This window comes from Hemicordylus capensis, chromosome 13 (genome assembly GCF_027244095.1).
Source record: "Hemicordylus capensis ecotype Gifberg chromosome 13, rHemCap1.1.pri, whole genome shotgun sequence".
Classification (NCBI taxonomy): domain Eukaryota; kingdom Metazoa; phylum Chordata; class Lepidosauria; order Squamata; family Cordylidae; genus Hemicordylus; species Hemicordylus capensis.
This window is the reverse complement of record NC_069669.1, coordinates 19,580,864-19,601,401: the sequence shown is the minus strand read 5'-3', so window position 1 is coordinate 19,601,401 and position 20,538 is coordinate 19,580,864. Positions and strand designations below refer to the sequence as shown.

The following is a 20,538-nucleotide window of genomic DNA, read 5'->3' as shown; positions in this document are numbered from 1 at the left end:
TCCTCTCTCACATAGGAGGCAATGCTGCTTTTATGCCCTCAGCACAGGCACAATCTGAAAGCAGAAGGGATGCAGGGTTTTTTGGTCAACTAAATTGATCAACTAAAACTCAGGATTTATCAACTAGGATGTCTTCAGTTGGATAACTGCCCTATGTGAGAGAATTGTCCCTAGATTAGTGACACCTATGCAGTGTTCTCTTTTAAAAATTTTATCTCTGGGCAGAATGAGTTTTGTTCTAGGTGGCAATATCAAGGCAGTGTGCATGCACCTGCATTCAGAGTGCGACCTTCCTGATTCAACCCAAGTGGGATCTACAGTTAACTGAGTGGACATCAAAAAGCTTGTGAGCGAGCATACGTGCTCATGCCTTAGAGGGAACACTGCACCTATTTTGTGTGCATTTTAATGGGGTTTTCTTTTTGCCCTTCCGCTTGCTTTGTGTATGACCCTGCCACACTGTCATTAGCAAGGGGAATGCTTGATAACTGTGTTGCCAGAGATTCACCAGATCGCTTGGGACTCAATGGCAGAGAGCAAGAGAGAGAGTGTGTCTAGTTGGTCAAGCTTGAATGCTACCAGACAGGTCACAGAGCATGATTTTCGTGAAAGGTTTATGGAGCTTGTAAGAGGGAAGTAACTCTGTTCTCTAACAGTCTTCTTAAGTGCTCTGAGACATCAGCCATCCTGATCATGAGGAAGCTGTTTTATCTTGCCCTTGACAAAGTTATCGGTCCTGGGAGAGGTAATCCCAAGCTTGCCAACAGGTAATTTGGCCACCTGTAGTGAGAGAGAATTGTCACAAGGCTTTTGTGAATGGGAAGGCAGTTAGTCCACTTTCTTTCAGGCGGTCAGTGTGTGCCCCAATTTATTTATTTATTTTTACATTTATATCCCGCTTTTCCTTCGAGGAGCTCAGAGGAGTGTACATGGTTATGTTTATCCTCACAACAACCCTGTGAGTTGGGTTAGGCTGAGAGATGTGTGACTGGCCCAGAGTAACCCAGTGAATTACATGGCTGAATGGGGATTTGAACTCAGCTTTCCCTGGTCCTAGTCCAGCACTCTAACCATTACACCACACTTGCTAACGTAGTGTGCGTATGGGGAGGTGGGTTTGTCATTTTTGCTGGACCTATTTGCATCTCTAGAGTGTAAGGCTGAAGGTTGTTTCTCTTGTGCGGTTAACTTCTGAACAATCTTCTTCTTCCAGAGAGGTTTGTTAGACACCATGGAGTGGTGAGGCTTGATTCCACAGTGTCCACAAAACAATCTGCATTTGTGAGCAGCTGACTGCCTTGTAATATTATGCTCTTAAACACAGGGGTATGTTTTGCCAAGTGGGCACAAATTAAGGTTCATGGCAGCTGTCCCTAGTTCCTGGTACTCCGTTTGAATAGTGTGTCTGTGATCATCCTTGGCAGAAGGCGCATAGAAACAGCTGTATAATGGCAAATGGCTCTGGTAGCTGGGCATATAAGAGGCACTTTGGAGGAGGTGTTCTAGTTTGTTTGGCTCTCTGGGCACCAGGAGTCGAAATCGACTTGACGGCACCCTTTCCCTTTCCCTGACATCTTTGTCTTTGTGCAAGGAATTTATCTGCACATGGAGAAGCACGCTGGCATAGGAACATGGGCAGCGGCCTGTGTTCTGGTTTGTTTGGGTTTTTTTGCACGCTGCCACCACACCATCCCCACTGGTCTTGTGGTAGCAAGCATGACTTGTCCCCATAGCTAAGCAGGGTCTGCCCTGGTTGCATCTGAATGGGAGACTACTTGTGTGAGCACTGTAAGATATTCCCCTTTGGGAATGGGGCCGCTCTGGGAAAAGCAAGAAGATTCCAAGTTCCCTCCTTGGCAGCATCTCCAAGATAGGGCTGAGAGAGATTCCTGCCTGCAGCCTTAGAAAAGCCGCTGCCAGTCTGTGAAGACAATACTGAGCTAGATGGACCAAGGGTCTGACTCAGTATATGGCAGCTTCCTGTGTTCCCTGCCGTCCTGCCAAGCCCAGCTTGCCATGATGTAAGGAGCAAGCCAGCCACAGCTCGCAGCTCCTGTGGGCCTAGTGCAGCCGCCACGGGGGCGACGGGTGAGCGGGGCTCGGTGGCCCCTCTTCTCAGGGCCAGGGCGGTTTGTGTTCTTGGAACACCCAGTCACAGGTAGGCTATTGGAGGAGCATTCGTTCTTGTGAGCCCCCCCTCCCCCCCCCCCGGCAGCAGTCTGAAGTGGTTTGCCCCCTCCGCGAGAACCCGGCCTGTGTGTTGCACTTAAGCCATTCACTTAAGGAGACTCCCGAAGATGAGCAGCGAGTCGTGCTGCTTCAACTGAGGTTCAACTGATGTTCTGTGTTCTTATTACATGAGATCCCACTTTTCTTCCATGGTGGAGCTTAAGGCTGGGTACATGAGGCCCCCAAGTAGTCTCCCATCTGGACCCTGGCCTGATCCAGACCCGCTTAGCTTCAGCTGAGTTGTAACTGAGCTGTAACCTCCAGCTTCCTGCTGACCTTAACTTGCTCCGCAAATAATCTCGGCTCGCCCACTTCCCCTCTGCCCGCATGGTGGGCGTTTGTCACAGCAGTGTTGGGGGAGGTTGGTTGCTGTGTGGTCTTCTCCGATGTCTGCAACTATAGAATTATTGGGGAGGAGATATGTTTTAGGTATTGAATTAGAAACGGTGAGAATGGTAGCCTCTGCATGATGCCAAGCAGGCTGTGCAGAGTATTCTGCTTTGGCCAAAGCTTCACACAGGCCCAGTAAAGAATTGGTCAAGGAGCGGCACGGAGGGTTGTTGGGGGCTGCCGCTGACCCCCGGGCCCTACAAGAAAGAACCCTGAACTAAGTAATCCAAACCACTCACACTGCCCTCCCTCCAGTAAACTTCAGATTTATGCAGCAAGGAGAAAATGCATAACCTTTTAAAAAGAAGTGTGAGGCTTCTAAACTGAAGTATTTCCTGAAGCACTCGGGTGTTTGTTTTAAAACATTGACATTTCCCAGCATTTCGGTGTAACTTCCAATGATCATTAGAAAAAATAAAAGCCATAAAAAGTGAAACCTAGCAGCAATGCTGATGCTGAGTCCCACAGAAGAGCAAATGGTTCTTATTCATTATTTCATTGCAATGGTCCACATCCCAAATGCTCCCACAAATACCGGAGATTTACACTTCCTTCCCAAAGTTAATGCCCAGGTGTGCTGCTGGATACCTTCTTGGAGCTCATTCTGAAGCTTCGGGCTCTGTCAGAACAGAAGGGGCCCTGCTCTGCCCTGCCGCCTTCCTGATCTCCCTAGATCGGGGACAGGCAACCTTGGCTCCCCAGCAGTTGTTGACTACAACTCCCATCATCCCCAGACAAAGGCCATTGCAGCTGGGGATGCTGGGAGTTGTAGTCAACAACATCTGGGAATCCCTGTTAGAGGGAACACTGCTGGGGTGATGGGGGTTGTGGTTCAACAACAGCTGGGGTGCCAAGGTTGCCAACGCCTGCCCTAGATGATGGGATTCTGAACAGGCCCAGCCTGATGATCTTGATAAATAAGGGGACTGGTACGTGGAGAGCCACTTCCTAAGATGTGCTGGTCCCAGGCCACAGAAGCCTTTAAGACTTCATCCTCGAATTAGGTCCAGCCGTTAAATGGTAACTGGTGCAGTCTACAATATCAGTTCAATATCCTCCCACCTGTCAATGCAGGCTGTGACCTGCTGCAGCAGATAGGCAAAACCTTTTTTTTTAAAAAAAATGTCTTTTGGGTTCCAGTTCCAGTTACTCATCAACTGCTCTGGATTTTGAGACTGAACACAAATTGGACCCAGTGTTTGACTCGCCAAGAATGTCAAGGCGCAGCTTACGCTTATCTGCTACAGCGTATGGCACGGCACTGGACACCCACAAGGAGAGCAGCTTCAGCAGCGGTTCCTATTCTGGGAAGAAGGCTTTTGCAGATCAGTTGCCTAGGTGAGCATGTCTTTTGATAACTACTTCATGTAAAGTTACCCCACACTCCCCCGTCCCTAAAATGAAAGGAAATCAGCAGTTCAGGATCAAATACATATTATGGTTTCTGTGTCAGTGTGTTCTACATAACATAGGACTTGACAAATCCCAGGTGCCAGAGAGTCCTGGTGCCTAGAAATTTAACCGTGGCACGTAGACCAGGATATTCACAGGTAGAGTTATTGGGCAAAGTCCTTATTTGTCCCAGGCAGCCCCATTTCTGTTCTACGTATGTTACTAAGAGAAGCCCATTTACCCTCACCCTCTACAATGTCTGTCACTGAGTCTGCTAATGTTGCAGACTCTAATTTGCTAATTAGAGTCTGCTAATTGCCAAGTCTGCTAATTTTGTGTGGCTCCTAAATTTTGGGGTTGGCAACTAGATCCCAAGAACATTTGTCAAGGCCTGATGTTGCAGCCAAAAGACTGATGGCTTTTAGATTCCCTAAAATAAGCTTTCTGTCTACTTAGGGTCAAGCTGCACATCATGAGAAGTGTGTGCTTTAATGCTTTTTTAAAAATTCTTTTAAAAAACCAAACCCATACTGAGGGGCAAGCCAGACTGCCACCATGGTGAGGGAGGCAGGCTTTAACCCTTGTTTGACTACATCCCTTCTCTAGATCTAAGCAGGTAGGCCACGTGGTTGCTCTTTGCCCTGGAAAGAGAGCTTTCATTGGCGCCAGTCTCCCTTAATTGGGATTTTGGCTGGCAAAAAGAAGAGTCGTCCCCCCAACAGCTAAGCACATTCAGCAGTAGTGCTGAAGCCAGGGGTTCTCAAAGGTCCCCAGGATGCATTCCAGACTAGACCCTGCAGCGGGGTCAGGGCGTATCTCGGAAGTCTGCTTCCCCACCTCCTGCGCCGGGACACCCCAGTCTCTACGCGGACAGCAGGGTGCCGTTCACATTTCCAATGCCTTGTTTCAAATTTAATCACTGCGTTGTAGAGGTAGGATGTCATATATCTGACATTAAAGCGTTGCTGTTTGGGGGGGCTATTAGTCTCTACCTTGTTTCGAATGTGACTTGCCTGAACGGAGACATTTTGCTGCTGCTGAGCAGCTAGTCTGGAAAGCACCCAGATGCTGTTGGGCTACCACTCCCATCATCCCGGCCACATTGTGATTGTAATCCCATATCCTCTGGGGGCCTAAGTTTTGAGGACCCCTGGCTTAAGGTGATGCTAAACCTTTAGAATATCTGTGGTGCCACTTGAAAGGCATGCACCTGAGAGGCTTAAAATGCACTCGCTATGGCTTCACACATATGGGAAGTCATCTCACTTTTCTTGGTATAATTCTCTTAGGGTAGCACTGATTTCTATTATTTTTATTTTTTACTACTACTACTTCTTCGTTCTTCCTTCTTTCTCTTTCTTTTTTGGAAGTCCGATTAGCAGTAACATACCTGAATTGCTAATGCTGGCGAGTTTGGCACATTTAAAGCCTTGATGTGTGTTTCTTTCATTCAGAATTACAAAACAACACAAAAGTTTCATCAAACAGTCTGGCTCTGTGCAACGCACCCCAAGGAAAAATGTGCCCAGCTCTTCCTTCTTGAGCCACAGTAGTTTCAGTAGCCACACAAGCGATGCTTCCTTGATGTCCACCATATTGGATGAGTCTTCAATACAGGAGCAGACAGCTGTTGATCATTTCTGGGGTAAGTATCAATGTACAACTGTACGTGTGCCATTTTAAGATATTCATGCAAATATGTGAGTGGTTACAGACCAAAATGCAAAGTTTTGGCCTGTAATCAAATTACATCTTTGCTGCATCTCAATTAAGATGGAGCAAGGAAAGAAGCATTGCACCTTTAGGCCACAACTGCTTTGTTGAGGTGTTATAGCCAGGATGTAAATATTGGTGTAGGTAGTTCTGCACACCAAAGGCCTCCCTCACACTCTCACAGAAAGGAATATCTGTCTTTTGAGATGGTACCCATTGTCTCCTCTATGTGCACCATCTGAAAACAGAGTTGTCCTTTCTTAGGCTGTTTTAGTCAAATGCAAATTAAAGCAGATGTGGTCTAGTAAAACTCATTTGATCAACTAAAAGCAACCTAGGAAGCTGCCTTATAACAAGTCAGATCATCAGTCCGTCTTGCTCAGGATTGTCTGCACTGACTGGCAGCAGCTCTCAAAGATTTCAGGTAGGAGTCTCTCCCAGCCTTCCCAGAGCTGCCAGTCAGGGTACCTGGGACCTTCTGCATGTAAGCACTGAGCTACAGCGCCATTTCCTAAGGGGAATATCATGCAGCGCTCACTTGCAGTCACCCATCCAAATGCAAACCAAAGCAGACCCTGTTTAGCAAAGGGGACAGTTCATGCTCTTCCCCCAATAGTAAATCTAATCAGGTGACATCTCTCATCTGAATACTTTGGAACCAATAAGCACCTGTTCAGTGTCTTCAGCCTGTTCATACAATTGTATGTATGGTTTACAACAATTGTAAACCACTCAGAGACGCAAGTTTTGGGCTGCATAAAAATATATTAAATAAAATAACTGTCACAGTCTACTCACTCAAGCCCCTTTGGAATAGTCCGTTGCTGCACGAAAGCACTTCAGTGGGACTTGAGTGGATTGAATCAATTGTCTTTTGCTGCAGAGAGAGAGAGAAATATTCTGCACACATAAATATATGCTGTTCAGTCCAGTTAGTGAGCTCAGTACGACTTTTGCATCTCCACTGTATTGGATTTATTTGCCTGTACTTATTGCTCAGAGATTCACACGTCTGACTTGAAAGGAAAATATTTCCGACAGAGCAGTTTTACAGAATGTATATTGCAGCCCCACTGCTCAGTGTTTGATTTGGCAAGATAAACAGGTTCTGTACATAAAATATTGGGAAAGTAAAAGCAGATATTGTGTGTGTGTGTGTGTGTGTGTGTTTTAAAGGCCATGTGCCTGAGAAATTAGAAAAGAGGGGAATGGAGGGGCAGAAGATTGTTTAAAGCAGCTTATGTCTGGTTTCCTTCAAGAAGACAGGCTGTGTGGGGATTGCTAGAATTGGAGAAGAAGCTTATTAATTTCCAGCTGGTCAGGTGCTACTTTGTCTGCATCTTGATTGACATCAAGAGTAGATTTGAGACCAAGCTTTCACTAGGTTGTGCTGAGAATCTCTTCTTTGCTATCTGAAGGACATTTATGGGGCTACAGAACCCAGGGAGCAATTTGGGCATTTGACATAGAAGCGAAGGATGTTTTTTTTCCTTGCTAATGGTCCTTTCTGACTCGAGGTCTGACTCTGTTCAGGCCCAATTTCCACTTGCTCTGGTGTAAGGAGTTCAGAATGCGGCCCCCAAAGAGCAGCTCTGCTCTCAGAGAAGATGTTGGTCCTGTGTGAGCAGAGAAAGGGGCTGTCCTCTTTCTAAGCCGTGTGCTGCTTAACTAGTCTAGCTGCAGGACTTGCCTTGCTCAGCTGAAGACTCAGCTGTCCCAGCGCCTAGTGGTGTATTTTTAAGTGTTTATTCTGGTACTAGCAGTTAGCCTTGTTTTACTGCTGTGTTGAGCTACACTTAGAGGGGGGAAAGTGGTAACCAAGCAACAGCAACCTTGTGTGTTTCCAATCATCTAGCCCTCCCCCCCCCCGCAATAGTCACGTGGGAAATGAAAAACAGGTTTCTGTTGCTTGATATTTCCATCTGGAAGTGTAACCTGGTTTGCTAGATAACGTAAATGGTGGTTCGTAATTCAGCTATATTGTCTGTCGGTAGTAAAATTCTCCACTTTGCTTCTTGTTCATGATTCTAGAAACTGAAACAGGATTGTTTTGGGTATAGCGGCTAACTATAGCCTAGCAACATGTACATCTTCAATTCAAACAAAAGCTCTCTTTTTGTTTTTAGGTCTGGATGATGATGGTGATCTCAAAGGTAACAGGACACTATTTTCACTCTTGTAGCCTCTACCAATGAACTGGATCTGTTAGATCATTTAGATGAGGTGTTAGCTCATTTGTTGCAATTCAGCAGGTGGAGACACGACAGCGATGCAGGCCAACGGTGACATAGCAACAGCTGAAAGCCAGGCCGCCCTGAGCAATGGCTACACCTGCCATGACTGCAGCATGCTTTCTGAGCGGAAGGAGGTCCTCACCGCACACTCCGCTCCTCGCATGCCGGCCTCCAGAATTTACTCCAGGGATCGAAGCCAAAAACACAAAGCCAGTAAGTAAGGATAGTAATGATGTTGGCTAGTCAATATCTAGAAACTAGATACCAACCATCTCCCCCCCACCCCCACTTTTCCTCTTTGTAAATCTGAAAGCTTGCTGGGTTTAAATTTTACTCAGCAAGGTAATTGCTATTTTCATATGGGGTCTTTTGTGTTGGTTCCAAAGTTACTCTTTGCATCAGAAGGATATTTTAAGACATGTTTGTGCTTCTTTCTTCTACTGCATCTGCATTAGAAGAATAACCCATTGAATGCAAAATGTGTGGGGTTGTGCTGTTGAGGAACAAAGTCTTAAACTTTGAATCGAGACTTGACAATGTGCCTATCGTGTGTTTACTTGTGGCCATTTCTGTCAAAATGGAAAATCTCTAGGAGGACAGACACTCTTTTAACTGAGAGTAGCGAAGACGAAAGCCGCCCTTCAGAAACCTCAGTTCCTGCTTCTGCACTGAGCAGCAAGCAAATGAGGAACATGAGAAATGGCCTGAAGCTGGAAGGTCCTCTGGAAGGCCATCATCCATGGGTGTGTCTGCTGCTCTTCCATACGTCCATTGTCAGGAGGCATCAGATCATTTGCCTGCTCACAAAAGTTGCAGGATCTGTTTTATTTCTTGGCATCAGCTATGCAAGTAGGCCTCTGAAATAGGAGCCAAGGTTGCTTCAGGTTCACGCCAAAGTGAGTTACGAGGAGAACTTTTACCTTCACCTTTTAATGTACAACGTCCCTTAGGCACAGCAGGGATACATTTAATGAGGGAGAATTAGAAAGGGAAAACTTCAGATGTCCCATTTCTCAGTGCACAAGCTCCAGAAAAACTTCTTTGGGATGATTGTGCTTGTCTAATAGAGAGTTCTGCATTTCTGTATTATTTCACTACCATCCATCACTTGATGAGGGTTTCTTTGGCTGATGGCGTCCTCCATAAGTATTTCAGTAGCATTTACCTTTGCTGTTGCTTCTTATAAGCAGCTCTGCTTTCCATCTGCCTGAATATATCCGAAATAAATGTGTTGAGACTGAAATGGAAGAAGAGGTGGAGAGGCCTTCATTCCTTCCATGCCATAATTTGATCATGTGAAGAAAGAAGTCTTTATAGGAACCCATCTTATGCACGGACCATCTTGAACATTTTCGTTAGTAGGCTGGCAAACCAAAGACTGGGAACCAATAACTCTTCCACAAAAGCAGGAAGGCATGGAATATCAGGCCTTCTACTGTCTGGGGGTTGATCCTTGCATCAGACTAGTGCCTGTGGGTATTCTCCAGAGACCTGATAGAGCATTACAAATGTGTCCCACTTAGTGTCTCTGTTCTTGACGTACGAAAGGTAGGAATCTAGGAAGCTGCCTTATACCAAGTCAGACCCCTCTGCCTTGAAATGCTAGTTTTCAATATGCTGGAATGTTTCTGGAGGAGGACGCATTTTAATCTGTGATGCCTTACCTGCAGCCTGGAATGGAGGTCATACACAGGAAGCTGCCTTATACAGAGTCAGACCCTTGATCCATCTAGCTCAGGATTGTCTACACTGACTGGCAGCGGCTCTCCAGGGTTACAGGCAGGAGTCTTTCCCAGCCCTACCTGGAGATGCCGCCAGGGACTGAGCCTGGGACCTTGTGCTTGCAAAGCAGATACTCTGCCACTGAGCTGTCACCCCATTCCCTAATGGTAATATCTTACAGCACACACATGTAGTCTCCCATCAAAATACCAACCAAGGTGGATCCTGCTTAGCAAAGGGGACAATGCATGCTTGCTAACACAAGACCAGCTCTCCTTCCCAATTGCTTCTTGTCAGAGTGTCTATACTTGTACAGAGAAAGAGAGAGTGCCTAGTAGATTTTGACACACGAATTCAGTACCCTAGAAGAGAATAAGCATCCTAAACCAGGCCGGATTAATTTGCATCTCCTATGTGTTGGTCAGTGGAGATCGTGAGAAAATAACATGATGCTAATACTCTCTTAATAGGGGGCCTCCCTTTCTACACGAATCAGGTTCTGCAAGCGGCCAAGTATACCGCGACATCTTTTACGTCCCTCTTAGTTCAGCTTTTCCAAATGATTTTGCTGAAGCTGGGCTATGATTACGAAGGTACTTCTTGTTTTAAGCTTATCTTCCTCTTTATCCATGCCACACACTCTAAAAATAGTCTTCATTTACAAGCCCCTTTGCCTTTTTACATGTGTCTCTCCATCTATTTCACTCGGCAGCTTTTGGGTGTCTTGCATAGCAATTCGGGCTCTCCCCTCCCCCTATCCACTTTCTCCCCTCGTACCTCTCTTCTCTTGGAGGCATTAGAATGCAGGTCGGAGGCACCGGGGTGGGTTCCCCCTTCCTTCCCCCGTTGCATGGGTGAGGTGGTTTTGTTCTGGTTTTTTAACTGAAAGCCTTGCTTTGGTTGGATTATTTGCCTTGTATTACAGATAAACTATATTCTTTCTCCCATCACAGCTCCGGTTTTTCTTCTTTCTTTGCTGTTTATACTGTGTATTGAACAATGCTTTGGTCAGCTGCTTCTAGCAGCCATTAAAAGGGTGGTGCAGCAGGGTTGCCAGTTCGAATCCCTGCTGGTATGTTTCCCAAACTATGAGAAACTCCTATATCGGGCAGCAGCGATATAGGAAGGTGCTGAAAGGCATCATCTCATACTTTGCATGGGAGGAGGCCATGGTCAACCCCTCCTGTATTCTACCAAAGACAACCACAGGGCTCTGTGTGCGCCAGGAGTCGGCACCGACTTGACAGCACACTTTACCTTTACACCAGTAGATGTAAATCCGCTACAGGCTGCTTCATACATTGCATCCATAAGATGTGCCCATTAAATGTTGCACGTGTCGTGCATGCACGTTACATTTGTAGCCATACGACTGTTGTTGAGCTGCAGATATCATATCAGCACCTGCCCAGAGGACCTGAAGTTGCCCATGATTCCTGTAGGAAACACACAGTTTTGTCACACAATGAGTCTCTTGAAGGAGTTGGCCAGAATCCTAACAATTGCCCCTCTGAAGGCCAAACCACATCCAAGATATTTAAAGTGTTTCTAGCCCCAGTGGGCTTAGTTCTTCCTTAGCAAGTCAGATCATCATGTGTTAAATAAATAAAGAGACTTGCGTTTTGGGCGGTATACAAGTGTGTTAAATAAATAAAAAATGTGTTAAATAAATAAATCTTGAGGACTACCCTCCCCCACCGTGGTCCTGACCCCTGGGTGGCCCGATGCAGCTACTTACCCCACTTCTCCCCATTGACACCAGTGGGAGCTTTCTCCCCTCTTCCCCCAGTAAAAATAACAGGTTACAGGTGCGCGTGAATCAGAGCTATGTCCAAGAGGGTCGGATTCAAGCCCCCATAACCATCCACCACAACCCCAATGTGCAGGAGCCCAGATCTGGCTGTAACTTGTTAAGAAAAAACTGGGCCCATATATAGTCTCCAATTCTGCGCATGGGAGGGGGTTCCAATGTTCCTCAAGCAGCAGCCGCCCCCTGCCCTATACCACATGGCAAATCTCTTTTGAAACTGAGGAGTCGCAGAGGAGATGATGGCATGACCTGGTGGTCTGCTATTCAGAGGAAAATATTTTAAAAATTCCACCAGGCACGATCAAGGTCTGGGAAACACACACCAAATCCCAGCACGGGCCCGTTGTTGTTTTGAAAACCCTTTCACATCAATTTGTACTTGTTTTCTCTTTTGCTGTTGATTTTCTGTAAGAAACCTAAATATATTAAAGTGATAGGTCCTAAAGTAAAATACTTACTGAAATCTTTGGGCCTTTAACTCGCTTTTCATGAGAGAGCATCTCTATGAACATGTGAAGTGCTCTTATCCTGAGGTGAACCACTGGTCCGTCCAGCTCAGTATTTCCTAAAACTGTCTGTCAGTGGTTCTTCAGGATTTCAGACATGGCCTTTCCCACCCAATGTGGAGATGTCAGGATTTGGACCCAGGACCCTTCTGTATGCAAGGCAGGTGCTTACCTCTGAGCTGTGGTTGTATCCTTGTCTACAAAATGTCAAGTCTTCTATGGGAGAAATCCAGCAGAACCACTACTAGAAAGTAAAAATTGTCTAAAAGCAACATGGGTTAGTAGATATTACCCCAAACACAAAACCATAAAAAGGGACACACGCTCTTCCTATGCCAGCCACTTCTGAGTTGGTTTCTTAAAATGTCCTTGGTTTAATTTCTAGCGAAATGGAGTGATTTGCTTGCTCTTAGGGAATACATCAAATATCTATATAACACTTTGCAACAAAAGTTCCCAAAGCAGTTTGCGTAGATATAATTTTTTTTTAAATGGCTCCTCTCTCTCTCATCCAGGTACAGACCAGAGCAGGACTGCACAACTTCCATCATCCCCACTTATTGGCCAATGTGGCTGGGGATGGTGGGAGTTGTGCTCCACCCAAGTTGGGCAGCAGCCCTTGTCCTGAGAGTGGTAGAATTAGAGCCCAGTGAGACTTTTGGCTCTGGTTCCCTGCCACCCCCTGGCCCAAATTGTTCCTTTCCCTTTCCCCCCTCCTCCCACTTTCTGTCTGGCAAGCTGTTTTCTTAAATAAAGGGGAGTTTCTGAAGCCAATTGCAATGCAGCCTGGGAAGCTGCCACTCAAAGAAGCGAACGTGACACGTGGTCCATCGTGTGTACCTGCAGGAGCCCTCTGGATTGTCTCTCCTTCCTCCAGCATGTGAAAAACCCATGTACTTTTTTTGCAGCTCACTCCAATTATTGTGGGAGTATGAATGTAAAAGAATTTCTCAGGGAAGATGGCCACCTGGGCATGAATGGGGAATCCTTGTGTAAGTATAGCTTGAGACCTTTTGATCCTTGGGTTGGATGTTGCAATGATATTCCATGGTTCTGTCGTGGCTTGAAAGGCATTACATATTGTTTGCAATTCCTTGTGCATTCCGAGGAGGCTTCAGCTGTCTGCTAAATCACTTTTCTTAAGTTCTGTTGCATGACGTACGGCTTTAGCATTCGCGCTTATAGATATGAATGGTGTGCGGATTTAGTCTTTTAATGATCACCTAAACCAAATCATGGTTAGCCAGTCTGCAGCAAGGGTGCCACAAGTGGCTAGGGTGGCTTGTAGCAAGCCCAGGCAGGAGCAGAAGGGCTTGTAAGAGCAGTAGCCCATGAGCCAGCCCTTCCCATTTTGGTCACTGGTGCCATCTCAGGGGACGAATGTTCATAGTGATCCTTGGCAACGTCTGCCCTGCTAGAGATGAGAAACAAGTGGTCGCATTGTTCCACTTACAGCTTTCTCTGTGTTTTCACCCCTTCTTTATCTCTACCCCAAAACGCTTAGGGTAGGATTGCAGTCATTTTGCAGAGGAAAGGGTCAGGGTAGTGCCAATGAACCAAATGGTTGTGTATCCATTCTCTCTCTCTCTCTCTCTCTCTCTCTCTGGAGTCATCTTTGGAGGACGTTCCTGCCAGCTTTCATGTCCATTCCTCTGACAACATCAACAAACTTCTGTAGTAGTTTTTGTGTGTCTAAAACTTCTCAAAGCTTTTCACACACCATTACAAATTGGGCCACTGCAGGCCTGATGGCCAGGCCAAGAAAAGCAGGAGCACACTCTAAATGGATTGCAATGTGACCACCTCTTTTCCATCTCTCGGGGTGTAGAGCTTGTCAAAACCCTCAATGAGCGTTTGTCTCTTGAGATGGTGCCAACCCCCACCCCCACCCCCCCGCTGGCTCATGGGCCGCCATGAGGCCTGAACTCTTGCCTGCCCTTCCCTCCCCCGTTGCATGGCTGCTTCCTCCCTCGTTCAGTAGACTAGAGGCAAAAAGGCACCCAAGGGCTGTGGGGAAGGGGTGCTGCTTTATATCCTGGAGCATGCTCTACAGTGCCCCTTCTTCGGACCCCTCAAATGTGCGGCCCCCGCAGGCTTCAGGGATAGTTGGGGAATACATTCTTTGACGTCCCCAGCACGGCTCTGTCTTGCTGCAGGTTTTCCTAGTGAACTTGTCGTATTAACTGACTGTTACCACAACCAACAGGTGATGACTGTAAGGGGAAGAAACACCTCGAAACACACACAGCAGCCCGCATGCAATCCTCCAGGTCCTACAGAGTAGCAAGGACCATTTGGCACATCTTTTCTTACGCAGGTTGACTTGCACCGTTTTGTTTTTGTGTTATTTATTTATTTATTTATTTGGGTTCTTCATAACCTCTCTATTGTCAATCACTCTTATTGCTTTTTTTCTTTCTTTCAAGCTTTCTTGCAAAGCAGATTAGTCTGAATAGACTGTGAAGAGTAGAGGCTCTGCCAGCCAACACATTCCACCTTTTGCTACAACTTTAGGTTGACCTCTCACAAGGGAAGCTTGGCACAGATAATCCCTGTTTTGCAGATGTTGCAGAACCTTAGACAGTTATGGTAGAGCATTGCATGCTAATTATGCAATTAATTATGGTAGAGCATTGCATGCTAAAGATGAAAACAGTAAATGGAAAGTGAGAATCTTAGCATATATTCTGATAGAACAGAAAAGAGGCTTTTGCAAAAAGAGATCTACATCTTTTTTTAATTGAAATGGATCTAATCATTGTTTTAGTCGTTGCTTTCTGAAAGAGGCAGGTATAAGTTCATGCCAAAGAATGCTGGGGGCAGGTTCACAAGACACCCCCACCACCCCCAAAGCCAATAAGAACAATTCCCATAAGAATTTGAGGTTTCCACAACGTGTGTGCTTCTGTGCAGCATGTCGTCCGAATTCACCCCAGTCCAGTTAGCAACTGGCTGACCAGACTTGTTACCGACTTTGTCAAGGCAACGTCAACCCTTGGTTAGAAACATCAAATTGGCTGGTTGCCAACCAGACTTGGATGGGTTCAGACAATTCCCCACATGGGAGTGTGCACACTCTCCTGGACTTCTTACCGACTTTCAGTGGGTCCTGTGAATCCACCCTATGGAACTTGAATGTAAAAAGCTATAATGAATATGCTAGACTCTCTCCAAGCCATTAAAAGTGTGCTTGTTTGCTAATATAACCAGTAGGATCACTTAGGAAACCATGTTCAGGGCTCTCTCCACTTCCCATGTTAGGCTTCCCTCAGCCCTGTGATGTAGGTCAAGCTGAGAACTGGTGGCTGGTTCAAGGTCACCCAGTGAACGTTGCCCTTCTGCAGTTATACAACTATGACTCCCATCATCCCGATTGGCCACTGAGGCTGGGGATGATGGGAATTGTAGTCTAACAGCTGCTGGAGAGCTGAAGTTGTGCAGACTTGCTCTAAGCACTACACCACTCTGGCTCAGATGCCCAAGCCCCACTTCACTTTCCCCTCAACCATAAGGGAACGGACATTTGGGAGAAATAACTAATTCAGCGAGATCCCAGTTGTAGATGAGGTGTTTCCTTTATATCTGTGTCATGCTCAGTATTGCTGTCACTGAATTCAAAAAATCCTGGCTCGGTCCTGTATAACTTCATTTCCACATTACTCTTTCTCAGTAATTCTGTCCATATGAGACTGAAACCCTTCTCTCTAAATTCTTATTTCCAGCCTCAGAAACAAAACTGTCTTTTCATGAACATTAGAAAATCATAATAAAATGATTAACTTGAAGGAGATTAATTTTTTTTAATGCTGCTTAGCAGTAGGGTTCCCCGCCCCCCATATAACAATAAGTTTATCTCTCAGCCCCAGTCTTATATTTTTAAGAAACATGTTAATAAAACCATGGACAATTGATCCTTGTTAAACTAGAAAATTGAATATTTGTTTATAATGTTTTCTCCTGTTTTTCTCTGCAGTAATGCTAGTGGGGTGTGTTATTGTGTATGTGCACTGACTGTAAAAATCGGGGTGTTTGGTTATCATTGCAAACCCTGCTTCTGGTTTTTCCATGTCCATTTTCATTTGTGTTGTACTAGGTTACTTTTTGCTTCATACTTTGCAAAGAATAGGAGCAGCAGGATGGTTTGTGTCCAGGAAGGTTTTATTGCTCCTTTGGCTGGCTGTGGTATCTCCAGGTTATTTTTTTATTCTTAATAATCTGATTTGTGTCTCTGCATGCATGTTCTGCCTTTTGAAGCATGTTGGCATCTTGCAGTAGATGTGCTCATCTGGATTATGAGTGTGAGCTGTGGCCCTCAGGGCAGCTTCCAATGACACATATTTCCTTTGCAGAAAGCACTTCCATTTCATTGTCACGAGGTTCCATCAGAACAGCTGCTTAGTGGTGGGGTGGGGGTGGGCTGGGAGCCCTTCAAGCCAGTCTGCCGAAATCTGTGGGGAAAACCTTTTTCGAGAGCCAGGTGACCAGGAGGAACCAACCACTTCTGTTTCCTCCTGTCTACGCCCAGAGTTTGTCATTGCCCCTTAGTCTGAACCAGAGGTTACCTAGGGGAGACACTCAGCTGTTCCTCGGCACCAGTCACGGGAATCTCAGAAGCTGCCTTATGCCGAGTCAGACCCCTGTTCCATCTACCTCAGTATTGTCTGCCTTGACTGGAAGTGGCTCTCCAGGCTTTCAGGTGGCCGACCTTCCCAACCTACCTGGAGATGCTGGGAATTGAACCTGGGATCTTCTGCATGCAAGAAGGTGCTCTACCACTGAGTGGTGGTCCCTTCCCCTAAGGGGAATATCCCGCAGCAGGCAGTGCTTATGTGTAGTCTCCCATCCAAATGCAAACCAAGGCAGACCCTGCTTAGCAAAGGGGCCATTCATGCTCACTAGCACAAGAGCAGCTTTGCTCCCTGATGGGTTTGTGACCCTGCCCCGTCACTGCAACCTTTGCATCCTTCTAGCATTGCTCTTTCTGCTTAGCCATCTACTCTGCCACCCTCTCTGGTCCAGCCTTCCTCGACTTTGAGTGTTTGGCACTCCCGTGTGAAGGAGGATGAGAAACGCATGTAGAGCTCTAGTGTTCACGTTTCTATCACAGTGCAAGGAAACCTCTGAAGCAGCCTTCTTCGAAATTGGACCATCGAGCTTGGTGGCGTTTACACTGCCTGGCAGCAACCCTCCAGTGGGGTTCTTAGGCAGCCCTGTCTGGGGATGTCAAGGACGGACCACGGGGGCCTCTGGTGCTTTATACGTAGGGAATGCATCTCTTTTCAAGCAGCCTTTGGGGTTCTCTTCCACTCTAATTTTGGCTGCGCCTGTTGTTTTCTTAGTCCTAAAGTCTTGTGTGCGCACTCACATTTTCTAAATAGCCCAGCACACATGATATAAATTGGCTGCTTCCAGTACTGAGTGGAGGACTGAACATAGGTAGCTGCCTCCTACCGGCTCAAACCATGGGTCCCTCTAACTCAGTACTGTCTGCTCCGACTGGCAGAGGCTCTCCACGGTTTCAGGCAGGGCTCTTTCCAGTCCCACCTGGAGATGCTGCCAGGGATTGAAGCTGGGAGCTCCTGCCTGCCAAGCAGAGGCTCCGCCACTGAGCTGCAGCCTCATCATCGGGAATACTGACTCTCCGTCATTCTGCTTAAGCTCAGGCATGCGGCTTCATCTCGCTCTGCTAGGGCTTCCATTACTGCACTGAGTAATATCGCCTGCATGCTCTTAACGGGCATCATGCTTTTATCATTGTCAGTCTTCAGTTGCTGCTTTACTAAAACTCTCCGCTGCATGACTTAATTTTGGGGTGTGCTATTCCAGGTCACTAATATAGAACCGATAGTGTGAAGGTGCTACAGACTGATCTGTTTAAAAAGAAAACCTGCATGTGTGTTGCATTTACCCATATCCATCCACTTGGAAATCTGTGTGTGGAGCAATGCATATTCTCTTCTGCCCAGTCTCTTCCTGAGCCAGTGGTTTTCAAACTCTTTTTCCAGGGAAATGTCGATGTGCTTGGTGCACAATCCACCTTTAAAAGACCAACACTGCACACCATCCCTTGCAATGTACCGCGGCAGGGGTGTGTTGGCTATGTTCTAAGGTACACTCGCCTTTCACACAGGGCAATAGGAGAACCCAAGAGGCCTAACCAATGCCCTGTGTGAATTGAAGGTGTGTTGCCCCCGAATCCTCTGCTGTGCACAGGGGTTCCTTGGCAGGCACACTGACTTGGAGAGGTTTTCCCTGAGGGCTGAGAGTTTGAAAATGACTGCCCCGCGTGATTGCGTTCCCCGTTCATCCGCTGTGTCTGTTCTCTTCTAGGGAAGGCAGCTGCAGGAGTGTTTTGGTGGCTTGGAACTGGATGGTATCAGTTTGTGACCCTGGTCTCTTTACTGAATGTATTTCTTCTTACAAGGTTGGTCAGGATTTTGAACTCAACTTGATCGTATGTGTTAAGCGTTTTTGTAGATCCGGTTATGTATCGCACACTCTGGCGGTAAACTATTCAGAGTTCTTGAAGATGACTCTGTCTCGTTGACGCCAGTGGAATCGAGGAGTTTCAACCCAAGCAACTTCGCTTATCCTAGTTCATGAATTAAGTCTTCTACACTGCAAAAATTTGTTTTTGTTGAGTTGCTGAGCTTGCTCGAGAATTATAAGGCTTTGTTCACGCAACTGTTAACAGTGTAGGACAAGTATCCTATTCCGTTTTGGGAGGTTGGCACACTCTCGATTTTCAGTCATGTGCAAGTAAAAACCAAGGAAGGAGGTGGGGAGCGTGAGCTGTTAAGTGTCGGCTGGGTAGGACAAACGTGCTCGACTAGTCAGATTCCATCCACAGCTTTTGAACGAGGTAGGAAGAAAAACCATCTGGCCCAGATGACACTTAGCAGACTCTCGCGCTCCTTGCCTGCTACCTTGTTTTTTACTCAGGAATGCACACAGCTCCCAAATCTGGCTAGGATGCTTGTCCTACCCACTTAGTGGTTGTGTGAACGAGCCTACGGAATTTCAGCCTCCCTGTGTGTAATAAAATTCATACATAGTCTCTCTGCATAATATCTGTAAACAGGAGAGTGTGTCCGACAGTTTTGGCTTCAATGAATCTTACTTCCTAGTTTTTCGAAAGTTTTATTTTATTTTTATTTTTATTTTTATTTGATTTATATACCGCCCTTCCAAAATGGCTCAGGGCAGTTTACAATTTAAAAAATTATTTACCGTGCTTAATTTTTCATAGACTTTTAAAAATTATATGTGTGCTGCGCATATATGTGGCTCGCAACAGTGCTCACAGCTAATGGGAATTGTAGCCCATCAATGTCTGGGACCCAGGGTTGGGAATTCCTGATCTCATGTCTCCTGCTGTTCTCTGTCAGCCTTTGTGAATAAACTGCAGACTACCCAATCATCACGTTGTTGATATAATGTGGTGTATTGAAATTGAGGGATAGAGCACAGTTTCAAACTGAGCCTTAGAATCAATTAGCCTTTACAGCTTTGTATGTTGACCACATGCCTAACACATTTCGGCAACTAATTGCAGTGAGCAAATGTGTTTACAATGAAATTCCTGCTTTCCAGATGCCTTCCAAAGATGTTCAGGTTGTTGTTGTGTCTCCTTCCACTATTGTTGCTGTTGGGTAAGTAGAAAGGTGGAAATATATCTGCCACAAGGCAACCAGAACTGCCACTGACATTGGCGAGGAAGTGGGGAGTTTCCTCCTGCAAGGGTTCTAACCGCCATCCACTCAAGAGGATATTGGCCCTCTAGAGTAGATACAGTGTTTGGACTGAGGGAATCTGTACATTTGTTCTTGGGTGGAAGACCTCTATGTTGAAGCCCACTCCTGCAGTGGCTGGGGGGAAACTTTATTCAGTTGCGTTTGCAAACCACCTTGAAGACCTAAATGGTGCAAAGACAGCTCACACAGGTGGGCCTCATTACTTGCGGTCCAGCAGTTGACACCCAACCTTGGTAGACGTAAATAAAAGGGTTAAAAACCACATATCCGCAGTTCCTAGGTAGCTTGAAATGTCCCCTGAGGTAATTTCCAGCCACTGTTTTGCAGTGCAGAGCCATTTTGTGGCTCTTCTGGCGGCGGGGGGGAGATTTCCCCACAACTTTTTGTGGAATTGTGGCGGGGGTGGGCATTGCTGGACAGCTGGGACACGCAGAGCACTTACTTTCAATTATTTCTTCAGTTTTTAGCCATTCCTTTAGACTCCCAGAACCTAACTGCCCGATTCCCATTGCCTCAATTTTCATTTTCTCATGGTTTCATTTTCTCATGGTTTCACTATCTGCAGCTTCAGCCGAGAACGGCACCCCCGTAGATAATAAGGCCCACCTGTGTAAATCCATTACATAAAACACAAAGTCAAGGAAGAAGGACTTCCATGATTTAATGTCTGAATTCCGAAGGGGAGCAATTTGTGGTTGGAGGTGTTGATCTGATGCTTCATGCTTCATTGAAGTTTTGTTTTGTTGAACTTTTGTTTTTCTTTTAAAAAGTCATGAAATCAGACCTTT

The 20,538-nt window shown here is 46.1% G+C and overlaps 1 protein-coding gene across 22 annotated transcripts in view; it reads left to right on the top strand.

Annotated features, from left to right (window-relative positions):
• SUN1 (Sad1 and UNC84 domain containing 1) overlaps positions 1 to 20,538 on the top strand; it is a 63,241-nt gene that overhangs the window by 22,990 nt on the left and 19,713 nt on the right. For 7 of the 22 annotated variants that reach the window (XM_053276224.1, XM_053276218.1, XM_053276213.1 and 4 more), the window contains 10 exons: positions 3,760 to 3,957; positions 5,466 to 5,656; positions 7,851 to 7,877; positions 7,974 to 8,171; positions 10,151 to 10,273; positions 12,905 to 12,988; positions 14,203 to 14,313; positions 16,090 to 16,188; positions 18,327 to 18,420; positions 19,590 to 19,648. In XM_053276224.1, the coding sequence (XP_053132199.1) occupies positions 3,833 to 3,957; positions 5,466 to 5,656; positions 7,851 to 7,877; positions 7,974 to 8,171; positions 10,151 to 10,273; positions 12,905 to 12,988; positions 14,203 to 14,313; positions 16,090 to 16,188; positions 18,327 to 18,420; positions 19,590 to 19,648 (1,111 nt within the window). In that variant the 5' untranslated portion in view covers positions 3,760 to 3,832. The remainder of the gene's footprint in view (positions 1 to 3,759; positions 3,958 to 5,465; positions 5,657 to 7,850; positions 7,878 to 7,973; positions 8,172 to 10,150; positions 10,274 to 12,904; positions 12,989 to 14,202; positions 14,314 to 16,089; positions 16,189 to 18,326; positions 18,421 to 19,589; positions 19,649 to 20,538) is intronic. The other 15 variants (XM_053276217.1, XM_053276223.1, XM_053276220.1 and 12 more) reach the window with 15 other exon arrangements.